This window comes from Ictidomys tridecemlineatus, chromosome 6, assembly GCF_052094955.1.
Source record: "Ictidomys tridecemlineatus isolate mIctTri1 chromosome 6, mIctTri1.hap1, whole genome shotgun sequence".
Lineage (NCBI taxonomy): Eukaryota > Metazoa > Chordata > Mammalia > Rodentia > Sciuridae > Ictidomys > Ictidomys tridecemlineatus.
In genome coordinates this window covers 131,647,968-131,671,137 of record NC_135482.1, presented here as the reverse complement: position 1 = coordinate 131,671,137, position 23,170 = coordinate 131,647,968, and the positions used below count along the sequence as shown (strand labels likewise).

The window sequence follows — 23,170 nt, the reverse complement described above, 5'->3', positions numbered from 1 at the left end:
TACTTTGAGCATAAATATTTATAAACTCTATTAAAAAACAAATATAGCATGACTAGAGTGACTAATAGTGTAAAATCTAAGTATATTGAAAAATATAAAGATATATAAAAGGCTTCCATAATGCAATCATGCAGAGGTAAACCACTTCATTCATTACATAAAAGTGATTCTGTACAGTTATCTACACATAGCTCCATGAGAATCCTATTTAAGAAAATTAAAAAATTGAGAACCTATCTTTAATCAACATATGAGGATTTAAATACATAACTGACCAATTGGATCTCACAGCAATTTTCAAAAAACACAATGATCTTAATGAGAATCAAATCATCTTGACTTTTGATTCCCACTGGCATATTCAATTTGCTTTAATTTAAAAGCAAAGGGAAAAACCATGACAAAGTTGAAGGTGGTAGTAGATGGTCCACATCCATTAAAAAAACAAAACTTAAGAGCAAGTAGGGTCTCTTCAGAAGATGTTCTTTGGATTCTAATCTAGCAGCTGAACTACTACTTTAGGGGCAGAGAGTCCTTCCTTGAAAATCAAAAGTACCAAACTAATCTGGGAAAATGTTTTTGAATTCCCGGTAGCTAGCTACCTGCTAGTTTGTAAATGCGAATGCCCCCGGCCCCCTCAAAAAAGTCAAGTTTAAAAAAACAAATGCCTTGTTAATAACTATCAGAAGACTTTCACAATATGACTTTTCCCTTAACCATGCCTGTGTAACCAATGTGGATCAAAACAGATAATATTATGTATTTATTACATTCTTTTCATTTTTTATGAAGACAATCACGATGCATATTCAAGGGGAAAATAATGTAGAATAGTCAGCTTTGCACACAAAAAAAGTATGTCTGGATGAACTTAAAAAAAAATGGTGAATAGAATCAGTGTAACTTGACTTTTCTAATAAAGACTTGAATGCTCAAATGCCTAAGAATCTATGAAGGAATACTGAGAAAATTTTTTAAAAAGAATATTAAGTGTACTGAGATTTAATCATAGTCTTGGTAATTCTAAGCCACTGTTTATAAATAATTTGTACACACATTTTTAAAAATATGAAATGCTTCACGAATTTGTGTTATCCTTGAGTATGGGCCATGCTAATCTTCTCTGTATCATTCCAATTTTAGTATATGTGCTACCGAACCAAGCACTATGCACTTTTTAAAGCAGCTGAAACTATATAGTCTTTAACAATGTTAGACACATTATACTATTTCCTCTTGCTCATCTTTGATCATCTTTTGATGTTTGATTACAAGTGAAGAAAACAGGAAAAGCTGTGTAAATTGGACATTTAATAGATCTCTTTCAATATTTATAATCCACAGATCATCATTTATTACTCAAAAAGAAAATTATTCTCCTTGTTGATTTTGAAGAGCTAAGAATTAAAAAAAAATATTCGGGTAAGTGGTGCTGGCAATGAAGTATATTCATTAAGAAATGGGCAAGCATTACAGTGTGTAAAAATATCTCATTTGTTCAAAATTATTTTAAGTGACTATTGTAATCTCAGAAATATATCTTAAAACCAAGAAAAAATTAAAACCAAACTATGCTTAACTTTTTAATTCATTTTCTTCATTATAAATTGTTCATGCTATGAACACACACAGTATCATGGCTTTATAGATTTCCCAGACACAATTCTCAATTTGGCTGAGGTTGATGTACTCATATTAGGAAAATAAGAGGCCTTGTTGCTTCTTTAAGGTGTTTAAAAAAATAGTGGCTATAATGTAAGGGGAAAAAACCTTTATGAATAAGGTCACACAGAACACACATTCAGATACTTCTGGACTCGGGTGTACTGTAAAGATAAAATGCTAATTATAGTACATGTAAACATCTATTCAACTGATAAAGGGCAACAAAATGATAGGATGATATTATCATTAACAGTCGTCTCCGGACAGGAACAGGTCTTGCTCTTGTAGTCACAAAACTAAATTCAGGCAATGATGATCTCTCTCTGCTGAAAAAAGAGAAGACTATTAAAAAAAAACTTTGCAAGAAGCAAATAATTCTAAAAATTGAGTCACACCATAAATTGATCTCCAACTTTTCTAAACATTAAAATAATCTTTTTGAGAAAGGAATCATAATCAAAGTTGCAGACAAATTACACAAAGGACTAGCTTTGGACTAAAGTGATTTTAACAAAACTTCTCTGCATCATGCTTCTTTGAAACATCAAGCTTCCAAAACTCACAGCACTATAACATGGTTCTGACTGAAATTTTCAGTTAGGAAATCTAGATCCTTATCAGGTTATATATTCATAGAGGTGTGGGTAGGCAGAGAAAAATTTAAAAAATATGAACTCCAAGGTATTTTAAATAAAAATAAAAATGTTCTTAAAAGTAATTGCAAGGTATAACTAATTTCTTTAAATTCCATTCAATTACCATTTCATTCTTTAAACACTCTGTATGATATAAAATTCTATACTAAGTACTAAGGTCAAAAAGAAATGCATCAAAATGAGACAATGTCTGGTATACCAAGAAAGGCTAACTGGATGATGAGAAGAAAAGTGAATGGATGAAATAAAGAAACAGGAAGAGAGAGACTTAGGAAGGAGTAAATATAAAAATGGGATATGAAATTAAAAGTGCTTTCAATTAATTAAGTAATGAGCACAAAATACTAACAAAGTGCAAGATATTAGGTGTTTTTCTACTAAAGAAGTATGATGTTTTCATTTGAAATTATTGACAATGAGAGTAATGTTCACCAAAATTTCTTTCTTCCTACGACTTTTAGGTAGCTATCTTAGAAGACTGTTTCATTTGATAAGTATATAATGTCAAAGAGAAAAAAATAGAACTATTCTTTTCTAAAAATCGTATACATACCTTAGAACTAGCCAGTTCAAGATGTTAACAAAAATAAGTTTCTAATACATGGGAAAAAGAAATTTTCCTTCTGCCTTACAAATATTTTACAGTGGTGATTTAATTCTACATTAAATTTCCATTTTTAATTTATAGGATTTTAGAAGTTCTGAAAGAAAGCTCAAAAAAGTGAACTAATTTAACAATCATACAGGACATCTGTTTTAAAAGGCTAGCAAACTTTTTATAAAAGGGGGAGAGGCTCATAAATACTTAGGTAAATTCTAGGAGAACTAAATCTAATTTTCTGTAACTAGTCTGTTTTATGTGTAAGGGGAAAAAGAAAATATGGATGGATTAAATCTGTATGATACTCTGAAACAATCATTAATATTTCAACATACCAAACAAGCAACTGCTTTTTTTTTTTTTAAGACCTTTATGCCCAATAGTTAGTGTTCCAAATAAGACTGGAAATACAGTGCCCCAAAACCAGTTTTAGTAACAAGATATTTTCTTCTATTAAGTTCAGCTATACTTGTTATAAGTAATCAGCTAAAACAGTGAAGCCTTGTCTTTACACTACTGGTTGTTACATCGGATTATATGACGATAAAACAAAAGTTATGGAATATTCTCCATTCCTGCATCATAGTTTCATTAAATGTATGGGCATCAATTAAATACTTAATTTTTAAAATGTTACAATTATCCAATAACACTTAAAACAACAACTGCTTAGAGACATAAAATACTGAAATATGTAAAATGACAACTCAACCATCCCTTGAGGTAATCCTAATCAATCTTTTAACCAGTAATATATAATTTTCCTGTTTTTTCTTATAAGCAGATAACCTACATTGCCCTTAATCCTTTCCCATCCCCAACTCTGCCTGCAACAGCTCATATATGTACAGTAAAGCAAAAAATTTGTTAGTTGAATTATAGAATTTAAAAATGTTTCTACTTTTAGGTAGCATATTGTAAAAAAAGAAAGTAAACTGAAATGAATAGAGGATTTAAATCCATATTTGCATATGAAGAGACTTTTTGCATTACAGGCAGATATTTTTATTTTTAAACCTTGAGTTTAGAAACAAAAAGAAAAGTTATAATAGGGAAATGGAAGTTGCTAGTGAATAGAGAAGTTAATTTTTACTTATTAGTAGGTTGAATGGAATTTGGGAAGTCTACATATAAAACTGTACCAACAGATATTATATGTATTATCAAAATGACATCTAAGTTGTTTCCACTGATGATAGAAACAACAGCAACAACAGACATAAAGAACTGATTTATGTATATTAAATTGTTTTGGAACACTAAAATAGCACCAAAGAAACTACACGTTTGAAAGGGATCTTAGAGTTCATCTAGTCCAACCCCTTTCATTTTACAGACAAGGAAACAACTCTGGATAAGGTAAGAGACTTGTCTAAGGCCACAGTTAGTTGCAGAGCTGAGACCAGAAACTGTTATCTCTTAACACTTGTCCAATTTTCTATACTAGGTCACCTTTGGATATAAAAAATTAGTGGGATGGACTAGATTGGTGATTCTCAGTATTTGCAATCACATTCTCTAATAGAAACTCAAAGGCTATATTACCTCTGAAATTATAACATTTAACACTCCCAAATATTAATGCCTTACTAATTATTGTGGAAATTTCACTAAGACTATAAGTATAGACCCTCTAAAGAGAAGTTTAACTGTATCCACTGTTTAGCAAAATGGTCTCAGTGACTGAAAAGACCATCAAAAGAAATTTTTGTAAAATTGATAAGAATTAACAAGGGAGGTAATTGTCACCCCATTACTGGAGATTTAAATATGCATTCATTCACTATATTATCCAACAAACATTTGAGTGCCCACATGAGCCAGGCTTTATGATAAGCAGTAGAGATAAAAAGATGAATAAGACATGGTCCCCTTCCTAGAGGAGCTTGTAACATATAAACCAGATAAATTATATTACAACATAAGTATTGTAACAAAGATATGAACAAAGTGCTGCATTAAAAGGGAGGGTAAAAGTATGAACTTCCTGATGACAAATAAATATTAATTTTGTGCAGTATCTCTGAGACAAGAACTACCACATTTACTATAAACACAATCTCATGACTTATCAATAATTAGGAAAGAAGTAGTAATGTAGTTTAAATTTTTGGGGGGCTGGCACAGGTGGGGAAGCCTGTAATCCCAGTTACTCGTGAGGCTGAGGCAGAAGGATCCCAAGTTTAAGGCCAGTTTCAGCAACTTAGTTTGGCCTTCAGCAACTTAGAGCTAGTCTCAAAAACAAAACAAAACAACAACAAAAAAGGTAGGGGGTGGGGGTTGGGAGGAATCTGGGGATGTAGCTCAGTGGTGAAGCACTCCTGGGTTCAATCCCCAGTACCAAAAACAAAACACAAAAAGTTGGCACTGAATCAGAATGCTTATATTCAAATCTAGTCCTTCCACTCATGAGCCATGACTTTGGGTAAATCACTCCATTTCTATTAGCCTAAGTTTCCTTATCTGTAAAATGGGAATTAATGACTACTTAAAATTAATGAATACTTTAAATAAAAGAACATGTAAAAAGTACAACACAGAGAATGAGTATTTAGAAACATACCCATAAAAATCCATAATAAGTAATATTTATAATTAAAACCATACTAATGTCTATAAAAGTATAATTTCTGAACCTAATGAATGTTGGTAATATTTAATCCTCATACTATCAGATCAAACTGAAACACACTTGTCTTCTGATTCATTTAAAGCAACATGGTTAAAACATTTAAAATTCTAGGTTACTAGGAAATTTAGGCTAGGTGTTTCTGGTTAGCTGTTTATGGGCTGAAATAAACAAAGCAGGTACTTTCAGGTACATTATAAGGGAATTTTACAGTAATTTTTTAAACATTGGGTGAAAATTTACTAATCAAATTATAAAGCCAAAAATCAGCATGGAGATTTAACTGGCCTTTGAAAGATTTACTTTCTTTATAATACCTGTTTGGTGTAAAGAGAAGAAACGTGAGCCTCTGCCAATTTGGCACCTTTCACGACTACTAAAAAGAAAAGAAAAGAAACTTACCTAATGAATCAAAATAGCACATAGTCAACATACAAAAGACTACATAAAAGTATATAATAGATATAAGTAAAGTTTTTGGTAAAGTAAGTATTTTTGACAACTGAAATCTGAGTGTGTAATTTTAAATATAAGCAACTGCAAGTCAAAACATTCCTACAAAATAGTATTAACATCAAGAAAGTACAACTTCAACCCAAAGTATATGGGGAAGTTAAAAAAAAAAAAAAAAAAACAGCATCCATAAATAACTTCACTGGCAGCAGACTATGGTAGTGGTGGAATTAGTTTTTGATTATAAGGTCTCCAAAATGAAAGAAAGTGATTTTTTTAAATGTGATTTTTAATATTATCTCTATAATCTTAAGAGAGGCAGAAACACTTGTAATTGAAATGATGGATTTTAAAAATAAATATAATAATCTCCTACCCCCTCATTCTACAAAGAATATATTTATTTCCTGAAAACTGCTGTATCAACTTTCAATAATCATGTTCACTTGCCAGAGAAATCCACTTAAAAATCACAATATTGTTGCAAATTTCAAAGATTTTTATACAAGTATAGGAAATGCACACTTAAAGTATCAGACTGGAACACTTACCAAACAGTGTTTTCCTAAAGTAGTATCTATAGTACATTTCTTTATTCATACATCTTCAAATGGTCAAGTTTTCTTTCATACATCCAAAATGTAAAATGATGCTTTCTTATTCACCAAATGTTAGCTCTACTTGAAGTCTGGCTCCAAACTAATCAGCCTGCTTTTAAATTTTAAGACATCTGTTGAAAATTTATAGGATGAAACCAAACTGAAGTGGTAGAATTTTAAACATTGGATTGTACATTATTGTAAAGGTATCATTAATCATTAAGAATAAGTGATTATAGCTTCTTTTGTGATAATTGGGGGGAAGGGTAGATCACCATCTGGAATGGTCTATTTATTTTTCTTTTCTTTTTTTTCCTTTGTTCTTTTTCTTTCTTTTCTTTTTTCTTTTTTTTCTTTTTTTTTTTTTAAATCAAGGAACATTGTCTTGGACTTTTTTTTCTTTTTGTCACTTTTTTCTTTTCTTTTCTTTTTAAGAGACCATTCCACTTTATTTTTAACATCCAGATGCATAAGGACTCATATGTAAAGCAGTCATACACCATTATCATTAAAACCCATGTGATAAAATACATACACAAGTCCAACAAAAGGCTAATACATAGTAAAGCCTAAGCATACTACTATGTAATATTATGAATACATAACTTGGAGACTTTAGTTAGAGTACTATGTTATCTATTCATTTTGAAAACATTCATTAAGATTTTAAATGCAAATTCATTCCTTATTTGGAGTAAAACAAAATCCTCTAAATTATAACAAGTATTGGGTCATATTTTTTCAGACCTATTCATTAAATTACAAAGAACCCAAAGAATTCTGTAATGTTCAGTAGAAGTATGTAATAAAAACATTGCATATGTTCTAGTGTGATGTCTTTAGCAATTGTTTACTGAAATAAAATGCAAACATCAATCTTTCAAAATACAGGATCAGAAGGTAGTTTTCTTCTCTTTTGTCTATTTGTGAAATCCATCTTCATCACATTTTACCAAAAAATTGTTTTTACAAATATGTAAAAGTACATTAGATAATACTAATGAAACACAGGTAGAGTTCTAGCATATGCCGATCAATGATCAGTCAAATCATCTTCTCCAAGAACGAGATTCATTGTCCTCTTCTTCTTCATCATCATCTTGAAGTAATGAGTCATCCACCAAAGACTCTTCCTGAAACTTTAGGTTAAAATGTATTTAGGAATTTACCCAACAAAAAAAAAAAGAAAAGAAAAGAAAAAAAAAAGGTGACACTTTTAAACACTGATCTCTCTGAGTCGAATACAATAGGTATTTTTAAAGCTAGAACATTAAAGAAACAAAAGTAACCGTTATCCACTCAATTATTTCTATTCTGTTGCTTGCAAGAAACAAGCATCAAAGCAATACCAAGTTAAGACTTTGTATATGCCATTTCTCCTGCATCTAACAAATTAAACCACCATATGTACCTTCAAAATAGTACTACTTAATACTTTTTAAAAAAAGAAAACATTAGGCTTTTGATTCTAACTCTGAACACTAAATTAACTAATGGTTGTAAAAATTTGACTAAATTATCTATTTCTTTTCTGCTATAGGTAACAAACATTTTATAGCATTCTTTTCTTTTCCCCAATCCCTTCATAAAAGTTTCTCAGACTGCTGTTCCAGACTTTTCAAAATACCTAATACCAGGAGCTCTCCTGCTTTTCTCCCCATTCAATTCAAACTCATGGAAGGACAAAGGTATAATCTAAAACATAAAATGACAAATCATGTATATGAGTTTCAAAGTATACATTTTATTCTTTCATTTGACTATGGATATGTATAACAGCCTTGAAATGCTCTTCTAACAAAATGAAGTGCCATTATGAAAATCTAACAAAGATAAAAAAAAAGAATCATTTAGTCTCCTCACCTTACCTTTATTTCTTAACCTCTTACTTTTCCCTAAAGTTTCCTTTATGACTAGGCAAAACAGAGTTGTTTACTTTTAAAATTTTTGGTTTCAAAGTGTTCTCTCACTTCACTGTTTAAGATGCCCACACCTTTCAGTCATCATATTAATCACTATTACCCAAGAAAAATGCACTTTTCCATATCTATTCTGAAGTTTGTGGTTCTGCCTAAAATACGTTTCTCACTATATTTCCAGCTCCAGAATCTGGTTATGGAAAGCTATGTTATCACTCAGGGTCCAGCTCCACTGTCAATACCACCCTTGTATATTCTTTTGGACAGAAACAATCTCTCCTCCCTCAGGGTTTTCACAGCACGTTGTTCAAATCTTTATTCAGCATAATAGACTGCCTATTATTGTAATTAGTTTCTCATGTATCTGCCACCACCCCCCTTTCCAGATTATAAGCTCCTTGATAGGGACCGTGTCTTATTCATTCTTGTGCCCATCACAGAATCTAGCATATAGTAGGCATTCACTAATGAACTAAAACGATATGAATTACAAGAAAGCTGAAACGTTAATACAGCAATTGAATAGAATAGATGTCCTAAAACTTAAAATATCACAAATTTCCTGTGGATAAAAACTAATGAATAATTATTGTCTTCTAAGAGTAAATGAAAACTAAGTGTATGTGTGTGTGCACACATAGATATTTAAATATATGTGTGCACACATACACATAAATTTAAAATAAGACTTTCATATATTCTCTCTTTGGATTAGTAATCAATAATCCTTGTCATGAATCCAGAAAATTTAAAGTCATCTGCATTTTTCTGATATCCCCTGTCTGGAATATGGCTCAAGAACAAAAGCTTTATGAGGAGATCACGGCCATTTTAAAAAAAAAAAAAATCACACTTTATATATATACTACGAATAATAAAGGGCAAAAACAAGTGGAAAAGAAAAACATACTTCCTCTTCATCAGGTTCAACATCTTCTGTTTCCACAGCTGAAATATTAGTTATTGGTTTATTCCATGCCAGTTTTAGATCCTGCCCTTTAAAACGAGCTCCATGAACTGCAGCCTAAAAAATTAAGAACATTGGTATATAGAACATTAATAATTTCTGAAAAAGATAAATTTTGTAGTGCCTAATATTTAAATCAAAATAGCCAAATTCAACTGTAGATGACTATCTACTCATTTGCTTTTTTGGTTTTACTATTTATTATTATAATTTGCAATTTACTTTTTATGGTTATTTATTTCTAAAAATCACCAGACTTGTGATTTAATAAACTTTACAAAAGAATACAACAATAATTTTTCATAACTGAGTAAAGCTATTTTACTACTGACCAATATTTGACCAGAAGAAATATATTTACAATACAATAATAGCTACTATATAAAACAACAATCCCAAGGCACTTCAATTTCAAATTCTTGGCTGTAGTTTCTGAATCAATGTCTAAATTAGAATTAATAGGCTAAGTGAATTTTATTGCATTTCAATTGTTAATTTAAAAATGACATGTATAGTAACTACAAATAAAGAAAAAGTTTGCATGTATATTATCATCAAATTACATTAAATAATCACGACTACCATAAAAATGTTTGATGTATAACTGATATAAATATAAACATCAATAAATGAAGTGAAAACCCTGAGCTGTTCTACTGGAAAGAACAGTATTTCCTACAAAGCTTTTAGAACTGAATATTATAAAATTTGAACTAAGGAAATAGTCAAGACTAAGTACTTGCTACATAAAGTGACTGGTTTGGAAACAGGACATTCAAATTAAAGTAACATGAATGAACATAAATCAATGTTAGCAGCATATTGAAATAACTCATAGTCACAAGATTTATAGTACAATCTCAAAAGTACAGGATAATGTGAAATGTAGAAACAATTACATGTTCTGTGACTTGTGAACAGAGTTGTGTAATATTAAAGTCCCCAAGTATAAATTTTAAATCTGCACATATAAATTTATGATAAATTTAAAAGATTTTGTGCCTATTAAAATCCAGCTGCAAGTTTTTTAGTTCATGGCCTCATAAAAATGTTACAGAATTAGAATTTTTTTAAAAGTTACACAGTGCAAATAACTTCTGATTTAAGATAAAATTACATTTCCTCATCCCAATGCAAATACAGCCAATCTATATAAAGATAACATTTCTTTGAAATAAACTACCAAAGTACCAAGCTAAAGTCAGAAAAGATATTTTAAAAATCTAAAGCAATTATTTCTTTTCTTTTTGGTGGTGCTGGGGATTGAACCCAGGGCCTTCTATATGTGAGGCAAGCACTCTACCAACTGAGCTATATCCCCAGCCCCCTAAAGCAATCATTTCTACAGAATTTTTAAAAGATATGCTATAAAGTTTTCTAGGTCCTAAGTTTCACAGATGAATTCTAATAAACTTTTAAGAAACATCTACCTAAATCTCAGAGCACAAAAAAAGATGGAAACTTTCCAATTACTTTTATAAAGACCGGTAATACAGATTCCTGACAAAAATAATGCTTCTCCTAAAATTTGCAATCCAATCCTACTTTTAAAACTTGATTTAAAAAGGGAAGAGCAAGAGCCAGGCGCGGTGGCACACACCCATCCCAGAGTATGAGGCAGGAAGATCACTAATTTAAAGCCAGACTCAGCAAAAGTGAAGTGCTAAGCAACTCAGTGAGACCCTGTTTCTAAATAAAATACAAAACAGGGCTGGGATGTGGCTCAGTGGCTGAGGTCCCCTGAGTACAATCCTTAATACCTCCCTAAGAAAAGGGGGGAAAGAGGTAGAAGGAGGAGGAGAAAGGAAGAGAGAAGAGCAGATTTCAATGATTTAGCAAAGAAAAATAAAAATGAGATTTATACCAGAAATGGTTAGTTCAATGTTAGGGAGCAATACAAATGGAAGGGAGGGGGACCTTTATAGTTTAATAAATAAAAAAGGCATGGTAAAAATCCATTTCTGATTAAAAACCTCTACAGCTTTTAATAAAACATGCAAAGTTTATATTCTGTCTTAAGATAAAAATCCAGCATCATTGGGCTGGGGACGTGGCTCAAGCGGTAGCACGCTTGCCTGGCATGCACGCAGCACTGGGTTCAATCCCCAGCACCACATACAAATAAAGATGTTGTGACTGCCGAAAACTAAAAAATAAATATTAAAAAATTCTCTCTCTCTAAAAAAATAAAAAAAAAATCCAGCCTCACTCACAGTATTGAAAAAACAAAAATATCAAAATATAATTTATTAAGATGGTATTTATATAGCTAATGAGAGATGACCAATCTTCCCACATACAAAACAGCAATAAAAAGATGCATTAATGGTAGAAAATTTTACAAATACTATGCACTATACACTGTCTCTCTCCTCCCATATATATACATAGAAAAATCTAACTTATGGGATGGTGGTATAGCTCAGTGGTAGTACATTTGCCTAGAATGTGTCTGGCCCTGAATTTGCTCTCTAAGCACTATTATAGTAATTTATGAGCTGATTTCCTAACACAGTCCCACCTTACGGTGGTTTTACTTTCCAAAGTTTCAGTCAAACTTGATCCAAAAATATTAATGGAAAATTCTTGATAATAAACAATTCATTGCCATTCAGAGTACTATGATGAAATCTCAATTCTACACGGAAAGTGAATTATACCTTTGTCCACAAAGCATCCACACTATATACACTACTTGCTCCAAGAAAAATCACATTTACATAACTTGTTTTATTTCTAATTACTATTGTAAATCTCCTACAGTAGCTATCTCATGTTTGGGGGGCGGAGTACAGTATAAATAAGGTTTGGCACTGTCTGAAGTCTCAGGTATCTACTAGGGAAGGAAGACATTGAGAGGTATGCTTTGATAAGAGAGGGACAAACACATAAAGAATACACAAAAATCAATTATGAGAAATCAGTAGACCACTCAGGAAAATAATAGGCAAATGGCATTAAGTTAACAGAAATAAATAGCATTTAAGCATGTGAAAACAGCTCAACTTCAATCATAGGAGGAAAGTGAATCAAAACTGAAATGAAAACTGGGCATGGTATCATAACCCTGTAGTCTCAGGTTCTCAAGAGGAAGAAGCAGGACAATCCAATATTTGAGGCCAGCCTATACAACACAGTGAGACACTGTCTTTATTCAAAACAAAAAACAAACTGAATGAGTTCCCATTTTACAAGATAAAACTGTTTGACACCTCGATGTATCAATAATGAAGACAAAACTACATAACCATGATTTTCTGTTTTGTTTTGTCTTTGACAAGTGGTAAAATCATTATGTAATATACACACTATGGCAAGAGCATTAAAAGTTAACGTATGCATATATGTATGTACACACGTGTATGTATAATATGTATATATTTTTTTTATTCCCAGTTTTGATCACTGAAAAAGATTAGTGACTATAACATACTTAGCATCCCTAGTACTCAGACTGTGGTTTCTTTGTTTAATTAAAAAAAGAAAAGTTCCTTAGAAAAATAACAAATTCCATGCTTGAAGAGAAAAAGTATAAAGTGAGCCAAGAATACCATTTTAAAATTAGAAAACAAGGACACTATTTAGACCACTAGAATCCTGTCAAAAAGATTCAAGAACCAATTTATACAGTTTATTGGGCAAAAATGGGACAATTTAAACATTAATAACTGAGAATAATGGATCAATAACCATGAAATGCTTAAAAATTATTATTAAAATATCAAGGAAAGTTAAGTTCTCACTGGATATTTGATATTTAAGAAATAACATATTTAAGCATTATATTGTTCTATTTTTTTTACAGTTCTATTATTGAGATGTACACACTGAAATATGAACAGATGAAATGACATAGCTCCAATATAGGGAGGGAAATGTTGTAGTGAATGAGATGTAAGATTGGCTGTAGTGGATAACTGCTGAAGCTCAATGATGAGCCTATGGGAACTCATTTTACAATTCTAATTTCTACACTAGGACCTACTAAAAAAAGTGTCTTCAAGCTAAAGCATTTTATTCATAGGCTTACCTCCAGTCCTTTGACCATTTATTCATACACACATTCATTTGAGGCTTATTGCAATGTAGAAAGGAAAGCAAGCATACACACAACAGAAAGAAAAAAGGCTGAATATCTGACAAAGGAGAAAGAAATAACTATGAAAAGTAGTTATGAGTTCCAAGTCTTACATGGAAAAGTTTCTGGAAAACAATTTTTTGAATGAAATTTTAAAAAAAGGTAGATTATGCAAAATTAGACAAGTTTGTTTACTTTCTCAATTCTCAAGTCCTTTAGATTGTGGTTCCACATGGATTATACAAAATGAGCCTTTCTCAAGCTTATCTGACAAGAAAATTCTTTGTTATGGGAGACTGTGCCAAAGCAGAGTTCTATGGAAACTGGCAAAAACTGTTCTAAGGTATAGGTGCTTAGGGGCAGGAGTTACTTTAAATGACCTTGATGAATTCCATTCCTTCAACTCTGGAACTCAAGGCACATAGCTACTTTCTCCCAAGCTTCAAACCTAATGTTAATTAATTCTGCAAGCACAGTGCCCTTCATTTACCATTCATAATTGTTAAGACAATAAAAGCACACATGAAAAATATATAATTTCATTTCTTATCTACTAACATTGTTCTCGCTATAAATTTAGCATTTACTTAATAAATTTCATCAACTTCTGACTATTGATACTGTATTCTCTACAAATCCAATTCTGTACTTCTAATTTTAGAAGTTCTACAGAATAAGAGTTTTGATAACATTTACTCCATCCTGCCTTTATCCTGTTCCACTAATTTTCCAATCACTCCTCATATTAAAAAAAAAAAAAAGCACAATAATACAATGATGGCTAATAGAGACTTCTTTTTTCTAAATTCTATTTGGGTACTTACTCATCTTGAATACACTGGCACAGTGATAAGTAGAAAGTAAAATAAAAAATAATAGTAATCACTCTCTTACTAACCAGAATCGAAGCATAATAACTACCTAAACTTAAAATTTAAAGTATTCTGCTTATATTCTTTAAAATACTTCAATTTTTTTCCTGGGGAGAATTTTTCTCTTCAGGTATGCCTGAATGACTCAATTATATTATACCTGTACTTTCACCTAGAACTATTATGTACCTATTGGCTTATTGAAAAACAAAGAAAAATTCATTTGCTCATCAACAACAATGGTCCAGAAATAAGAAAAGAATATCAGTTAGAAATAAACACTAGCAAAAGCTGACAATTTTCTTTTCCTGGAAAGTCCTATCTTTCATATTGAATTTACATCCGCTTATATTTTTGGTATTAGAATTTCTTACATATATAATGGCAATAGTACATAACAATCTTTTTTAATTTTTTAAGCATTCTTCCCTGGCCAAAAAAAAAAAGGCATCCCCTAACTCAAAAGTACCAATTTTCAAATTCCTAACCACTTTTGTTCCCTAATATCAAGAAATTTCAAAATTACTTTTCTCATCTGTATTTTGTTTATATACGATCAGCTTCAACCTTTTTATTCTTTTCAAAGAGTGTTATAAATTTTTAAGAAACTTTTTGGCTTAAGAAATGTTTATGGTTTCACAACTTTTATAACTTAATACCAAATATTTATCATAGCAGTGGGAGTTATTTCTTCTAGCCTATTAAAAAATCCAACTAAAATGGTATTTACACTGAACAGGTAACACTCTCTAGACATATGTAACTCCTTAAGTCTTTCTTATATATTAATTCTTGGCTTTTAAATTGTTATTCAGTTTGGAAAATAAAAATACCCCAATGATTCAAATGTATGAATTGCCAAGATCATTGTAATGTCATGTGTAGCTAATAAAAAAAATAAATTAAATTTTAAAAAATAAACATCTAAGGTAGAAAAGGTGATATCCAAGAAAGGAGTATGTCAATAGGGCTTACCAAGAGCAAAACTTCCAGAAATTATTTTAAAAGGTTTTTAGTTTTTTTCTTATCCATGCAAATATTCAGTGATTAGTACATATATATATTTTTTATTTGTGCATTCTAATTATACATAATAATAGGATTCATTATGTCATATTCATACACACACATAACAATTTTTTCATGTTTCATTCCATAATACCTTCCCTTTCTTTACCCCCTTCCCTTCCTCTGATCTACTTGCTCTCCTTTACTGATCTCCCTTTTAAATTATTATTATATGTTCTACTCTACTGATCTCCCTTTATCATCATCATCATCATCATTATTATTTTGACTATCAGGATTCATTGTGGTATTTTTATACAGGTTCTTACTAAATCTACAAACTTGGTAATATCATTTTTAACCTCTTGTCCAATAACAATTATCATTGTTTTATAATATCGCTATTTTCTAGAAAATAAAAAAAACAAAGAAATGTTACTCAAACAACCTATAAATGGACTTAAAATTGTCACCAAAACTGACTTTGAAAGGGAAGCTTATTACATGGCTTGTACATACCAATATCTTTCAGAGAAAACTTGATTAAAGTTCTACATTTTTCAATAAAACATAAATTTGAAAGAAAATTTTAAACTCTCACAATTATAAATAAATGACTTTTTACTTGGACAAAAGGTCTTTACATGATATAAGACTCAAAACTAGATTTTTAAGTGTTAGGTGTAACTTAGTGGTAGACTGTGTGCTTAGCATAGATGACAGACAGGTCAATCTGCAGTACCACAAAACCAAAAACAAAACCTACCTGAGAGTTCCCTAGATTTTAAAGGATAAAAACTCAAGGATCAGGGATTCCTATTCTATGAAATAATACCCTAACTTAACCACCCCTACACACCCCACCAGAAACTAGATTATTCTAGGGTTCCAGTAAATGCATTTCTAAGACTTAGCAGACTCACAATCTTAACACTTGCTATAATGCCCAGAGAGTAACTCCTACCAGGTTAACCCTCAGTAATGTTCCATTGTGCTAACAGGGGATACAAACAGAATAAAACAAGTTAGAAGGTTTTTCAAAACTGATTATTTAGATCACCATCAACCTAAAACTTTTAAAAGGCATCTTACTGTCTGGAAAACTATCTTGTGTTTTCAGTAATGCCAAAGACAAAATAGTTACATTGTCTTCCACATAAAGAATATACAGGGCTAAAAAGGCTATTATGAATCTCCCACAGGTGAAGATAACTTCTGGTCAGTCTCTGAAAAGACCACTCAACATTAACGACTATACTAAGAGTACTCTAAAAACTAGAGCTACATATCATATCTTGAGCAAGAAGTACTAGTCTATTTGGGGATATGCTAAGCTAGAGGCACTTTAGAATTCAGCCTGCTGGAAACTAGGAAGCAACAGATGAGAGATAAATACAAACGGAAGACATAGACTGGGCTTGTGGTTCAGTGATAGAGCACTTGCCTAGCACACACAAGGCACTGGGTTCGACAAATAAAGGTATTGTGTCCATCTATAACTAAAAATAAAATTTAAAAAAAAAAAAGAAGGGAAGACATCAGGATTATATTCTCTGGGCTTCTATCTTAACCCTTACAACTCATTTTCTGTCAAAGCAGACTTTATTCTGGGAGAGTTAAGAAAGAATAATAATGGAAAGTAGGGTAGGATCTGTATCCTTAAAAAATATTTGAAAAGATTTCATGATGTCTAAAAAAACATAACTTAACATTCAACTTGGTGACTATTACACACTCTTTCACTCTCTCTACATATATGTATGCATGTACGTGTATGTATATATCTTCTAATTGTATAACGCTACAGGCAGACTTGCCTAACTGCTTTAGGACATTTCTTACAGCATGAGTTCCACTTCAAATATTCTACCTATTGTCAAACATATTTATTCATTAAATTTAAACATTCATTATATTAAACCTTAAAAATTATTAATCATTTATATCTAAATTTTTGATAAATTACTTTTAATACTTACTGCTTCTGCTTCTGCTCTTGTCTTGAATGTAATTACTGCATGAAGTGAAGAGTCATCAATCTGACAATCTTCAATTTCACCATATTGCTTTAAATTAAAAAGAAAAAAGTATTTTCACCAAATAAATATTCTGGAGCATCCACAATCCCAATGACATTAAAAACATATATATCACCCAGAATACATAACAATTCATACTGGTTAATAGAAAAGAATGGTGAATAATTTATTTTAGTAAGATAAAGGGTAGCCCTATCTTCCAATCTCACTTCCAATTCCATACTTTCCAGAATTTGTGAACAGACTTGAGGGATATTATTCTTTAAATGAAGTAACAATGGTCAAAGTCTGAGTTCCCTAACTGACCTTCCTCTTATACTTACTACTCCAAGCCCAGAACACGCTATATTTGTTCTTAAAACAGCATACTGGATAATCAAAATACTATGAATTTTTGGTATAAATCCCAATAAATGGGGGTAAAAAAGATTCAGAGAATTTAAGTAATCTTCTGAAAGTAATTAAGTCAAATACAAAGATGCGAATCCTGGTCTTTTGATTAGAAAGTTTAACACTCCAACTAACCATGTTTTCACTTACTATACATTCTGTTATCCCACACCCTCTTACAAGACATTTAAAAATTAAGCACACTATATTCTGCCTATTTTTGGTTTGTGGAATTTTTTTTTTTTTACCATATATAGGAGTAACTTTTATCATATAAAATTTAGGTCCCTTATATATTAAATTCTCACCCCTAACTAAAACTATAATCATAATTTCATTAATCATACACGTGTTCATGCGCGTGCACACATACACACACACACACACACAAATTCTGTAGAGCATAAGAGAATGGACAGTAGAGCTACTCAAAAACCAGTTCTGCTAGTTACTGTGTAAACCTGAACAAGTTACTTCATCTCTTCATGTTTCACCTTCTTCATCTCAAAAATGAGCATAACAAAGGGTGATTCAAATAACTCCTAATATAATGAATTGTTTTTTAAAGCATACAGAATAATACATGCTATAAAATAAATGCTCTAAGTTTTAGCAATGATTTTTATCTCCATTATTACTGGTCTCAGCAGATAAATTAAAGAAAGTTGTCTGTTAGTCAAAATCAAAATGTGCAATAGCCAATGGTCCTTTGATTAATGTTGGCTTTTTTTTTCTTCTGATATAGCTCATGTGTTTCAGTTACACAAGTTATGATGAAAAAGTTCAACTTTAGACCTGTATTTCTATGTAAGATTGGTAATTTGTAATGTGAAATATCACTAACTTTTGAGTAGAATTCAAGTCTCCAAGGATATGAAAAAATTTCCATTTAGGGATTTTGAATATTTCTCAAAGCAAAATCATCTTAGTCTCAGCAAAACACAATCATAATAAACTGAACTTGCTTGTTTGGATTATTTTAGCATATTCATTGCTAGTTTCCTAATTAGCTATATAACTATATGCAAGACACTTAAGTTATCTGGATCTCATTTCCCTTGTGGAGGGTATGAAAGTGATGTACATAGCCAGGAAAAATTGGGTTATATTATCTCCAAATTCCTTTCTAGTTCTCTGATTCCTTTCCTTATCCCTTTGACTCCATCAAGCACAGAACTTTCCAGACTCCTCATCCTTAAATATTAATCATCCCAGATATTTCTTAAACATACACCATTTCTTTTATGTCATGACAAAATATGTTAGTTGCTTCAAGGCAGGAACATGACTATCAATACTTAAATCTAAATTTTCAAAAGGTTAAAAAAAAATCATAGTATAACTATATGTAAGTTGACCTATCCTTCAATATCTAAGCTTCAGTTCTACTACCTGATTTTTTTTTTTTCAATTTTTTTTTTAAATTTATCTTTATGTGGTGCTCAGGATCAAACCCAGTGCCTTGTTGTGCTAGTCAAGTGTTCTACCACTGAGCCACAATCCCAACCCCTTGATTAACTTTACATTATTTTCCATCATATTCCAGTGACAAAGATACTTCGCTAAGTTACTAAAGTACTTACAGTGTTTAATAAATTGCCTGAATCTATATTATGTTCACACTTTAAGTGGTTTATATTAATCAATACATATAAAATCCTTGAGGATAAGCACTGGTTACCCTATAATGCTTAGTAAAACTGATGTTTAGTAAATAATTATTGGGATACCACTAAGAATCACAATATTTAAGATTAAGCAGCACAAAGGTGGGTAAAATCTCCATTCTACACATGAGATTAATGAATTCCAGAAAGTTTAAGTTAAATAAAGGATTAGCAGGGACTAGAATCTCCTTTTCCTTTCTTTTAATTTATCTATTACCATTGTACAAAACTCTTTTAAGTAACTAAGGAAATTTAAGATCATATCAAAATTTTGCCTCTTTCAATTCTTACTAGTTTGATCAAGAATACAATATTAACAAAGAAAATTCCATTCAGAAAAAAATTTGCTATGGCCCATGTAATATGTTAAATTTTCCTTATAAGTAAATATAAAAACTAAATTACAGGGCCTGGTATGGCAGAACATGAATAATAATTAAATAAACAAAACAAACTATAGGATGTCTTTGTCTAAAACAACAAAGTTTAAATCATTCATTTCATAATACCTGAAGTCCTTCTAATGTAAGAATTTTAACATTCCTTCAAGATAATTTAAAAATACTAGAGTTCCCATTTTATAAATAATTAACAAAAGTATTATGGATTTAATCAAATCCTTGTTCAGATCAACTAGTTTAAATTAGTCATGTCATTTTCATAATTTTTTATTTAATTTTATCGATTATCTATAATGATGATTATTAGTAACTGTTCTCTTGGGTAGTAAAATAGTACCGCAAAATGAGGAAGAAGATCTTCTCTATCACTCTCTGTAAATGCTGAAATCTCCAATGCTCTTGGACGATGATCCACCACAGCATGACCAGGCACACCTCGTCCACGACCTCGACCCCTGCCTCGGCCATGAGTGGCACCTCGACCTCTTGAGTGAATTCCTCTACCCCGACCAGATGAAAGAATCCCTCGTTTCGCAGCCTACAAGAGATCAGACGTTCAGGTTAAACAATGCAGTCGGAATACATTGAATATATTTTATCTAAAATGTCTGGGATCGAAAACATTTCAGATTTCAGAGTTTATCAAATTTTGAAATATTTGCATAGACTAACACAAATCCAAAACTTTCCATTTTGGAGCATTTGGGGTTTCAGATTAGAAACACTCAACCTGTCTTAACATAAGCCAAGTATTATACTCTGGCAGATGAGCCAAACTTTTATGTAACTTGACATCATATTCAAATAATATCCTATAAAAGGATCACATAATTTAAATTAGGGTTTTAAATTGAAACTTTTAGAGTAGTAAGTGAATTTAGATAATTAAATGGATATGGACATTGAAGGAAAGGGAGGAATCAATAAAGACTCCTATACTTCTAATTTGGGTAACTGTATAAATGGGGTTTAGCAGCAAGAGAAGCACAATTCTGAATTTACTGATGAGGATATTAGACATCCAAATGGAAATGACAAGCAGGCACAACTGTCAAACCTCTACTAGTGTAAATATTTTAGTTTCTTCATCTCAAGGCAGTTAATCTTAACATTAGCCAAAATAATCATCTAAAATCCAATAATAATGTTAAGTGATATAAGTCATGCATAGAAAGACAAATATAGTGTATTTCATTTATATATAACATCTAAAAAAAACCCCCAAACTCATAAAAGCAGAACCATGGTTAACCAAAGCCTATAGTGGCATGGAGAATGGGGAGATGTTGATCAAAGAGTACAAAGTTTCAGTTAGACAGGAAAAAGTTGTTTTGAGTATCTTGCACAGCATGGTGACTATAATTGACGATAATGTATTATATACTTCTAAGAACAGATTTTAAATGTTCTATTTTCCTAAAAAAAGTATGCGAGGTGATAGATGTTACAGCAATATCCTAAAGTATGCTCCAAGGAATACATCTCAAGATGCTCCTTGAAAAATAAATTTGAGTAAACATGAATTTTTAATTGTATTTCAAGATTCACAAATTAAAAGCCTCTAAGAAACCATATAGTCAGGTTAATACATTCATGCCACCAACACTAGCATGAAAGGGGACAACACAATTTCTATAACATATAATATTTTTAACATAAAACTTATTCAAAATTATCCTGGGTAGGACATGATCAAGTCCCTAGAGAATGCAAATGTCTGCATGTTTAAAACAATCCTATAGTTTCCTCTAACTCTTGACAAAATATGGCTTTTAAGACAACTCTGGTAGCTGCTGTAAGTCTTTAATACCTACACAGTAGTACTCAATAGATTTCTACTACACTGAAACAAATATAAAAACAAAACAAAAGTGACGACATTGCCAAGAAACTGAAAACAGCATTATACTCAGATTAATCAAAATAATCTAAAACAAGAAAAATGTAAACTGTCAAATGATAAAAATAAACCTGTAAATAACATATTAATGACTCTTTCCATACATCAGAATGTAATTCTAGTTTTTAAACATTTCTGGGGAAAATATTAAAACTTATTATGTCATATAATTGTGATCATTTTGCTAGGGGTTTTTCAAAACAAACCATATAATTGGGCTGAGGATGTAGCTCAGTGGTAGAGTGCTTGCCCAGCATGTGCAAGGCCCTGGGTTTAATCCCCAGTAGCCCCCACTCCAAAAAATAACCCTATGTAACTTTATTACAAGAAAGTGGTTTATTTTCTCTTTTAAAACATCCACAGCACCATCTATAGGCAAAATTTAAGCAAGCATGTTTTTCAGTACAGTTCTACCACTAGAAGTAGGACCTTTAGAGCAAGTTAATATGCCTATATATAAAAGAATATCTCCACAAGAATGTCTGAAAAGCCTTTAATAGTTCTTAGTCCTAGGGAAAAAGAAATAAAATTCACTAGAAATGAAGAAATTTGAGCATATAGGTAGAACCACTGCCTCACCTCATTAAATAACATTTTTCTATAATAGTTTTGAAAAAACCTGTTGTCCTCTTTCCTCTCCATTTTAATATACCAACACATATGGCAGTCAATAATTGTTGACTAGATGAAGGACATATTATTTTCAGTTAACCACTACAACTACATCTGCTTATTTTAAGTACACTGTGTAGCTGTGATAAAACATACTTCCAGCTGTAATTCTGTATACTTTCGCCTAAGTTCAGTGACTTCTTCCCCAGCTTGCATCTTCTTATATAAATCCAATTCTGTGTCAAGTAATTCTTTCTGCATCTAAAAAAAATAAATATTTTTAGTTAATAATAACTAATATCCTGCATGTATACTAAACTTTAAAAAAAAAACAACAACAATGAACTTCTACATATTTTCCATTTAATCCATACAAAAAAGTCAAGGTGCTAATAAACAATATATAGTATGCTTTTATGTAGGTAAGAATACACACACACACACACACACACGTTTGGGTGTTTTAGACACAAACACATACATGTAGGGGTAGAGGTGTGTGTGTATTTTATGTGTTAGAAGAATAAACCAGAAATGAATGATATTGCTAGGAATGGGTCTTCTATGTGTACCTTTCTATGCAGTTTGGCTTCTGAATATTGTCACTCGTTTACTTGTTAAAAAATAATACTAAATCAACAAGAATAGGGCCAGGGAGAAGGAATCCAAAACTAAATAAAATCAGAAATAAACCTGTCAAATTCACAACACAGT

At 31.1% G+C, this 23,170-nt stretch overlaps 1 protein-coding gene and 1 non-coding gene across 14 annotated transcripts in view; both read right to left on the bottom strand.

The window, feature by feature from the left end:
• Positions 1–1,062: 1,062 nt before the first annotated feature.
• On the bottom strand, positions 1,063–1,167 carry LOC120888838 (U6 spliceosomal RNA). The gene has a single exon (XR_005732509.1). It is a non-coding gene; the product is annotated as a U6 spliceosomal RNA (small nuclear RNA).
• A 403-nt stretch (positions 1,168–1,570) lies between these two features.
• Positions 1,571–23,170, bottom strand: part of Rbm26 (RNA binding motif protein 26) — a 72,861-nt gene continuing 51,261 nt past the window's right edge. For 7 of the 13 annotated variants that reach the window (XR_013423293.1, XR_013423300.1, XR_013423297.1 and 4 more), the window contains 7 exons: positions 22,613–22,717; positions 20,282–20,482; positions 17,427–17,513; positions 9,433–9,546; positions 6,556–7,742; positions 5,869–5,927; positions 1,571–1,991 (listed from right to left, as the gene is read on the bottom strand). Coding sequence is in view for 3 of the 13 variants with exons in the window: in XM_013358367.4 (XP_013213821.1) it covers positions 7,653–7,742; positions 9,433–9,546; positions 17,427–17,513; positions 20,282–20,482; positions 22,613–22,717 (597 nt within the window). In the remaining 10 variants the exon portion in view is untranslated. Of the gene's footprint in view, positions 1,992–5,868; positions 5,928–6,387; positions 7,743–9,432; positions 9,547–17,426; positions 17,514–20,281; positions 20,483–22,612; positions 22,718–23,170 lie in introns of those variants that run through there. The other 6 variants (XR_013423295.1, XR_013423294.1, XR_013423296.1 and 3 more) reach the window with 6 other exon arrangements.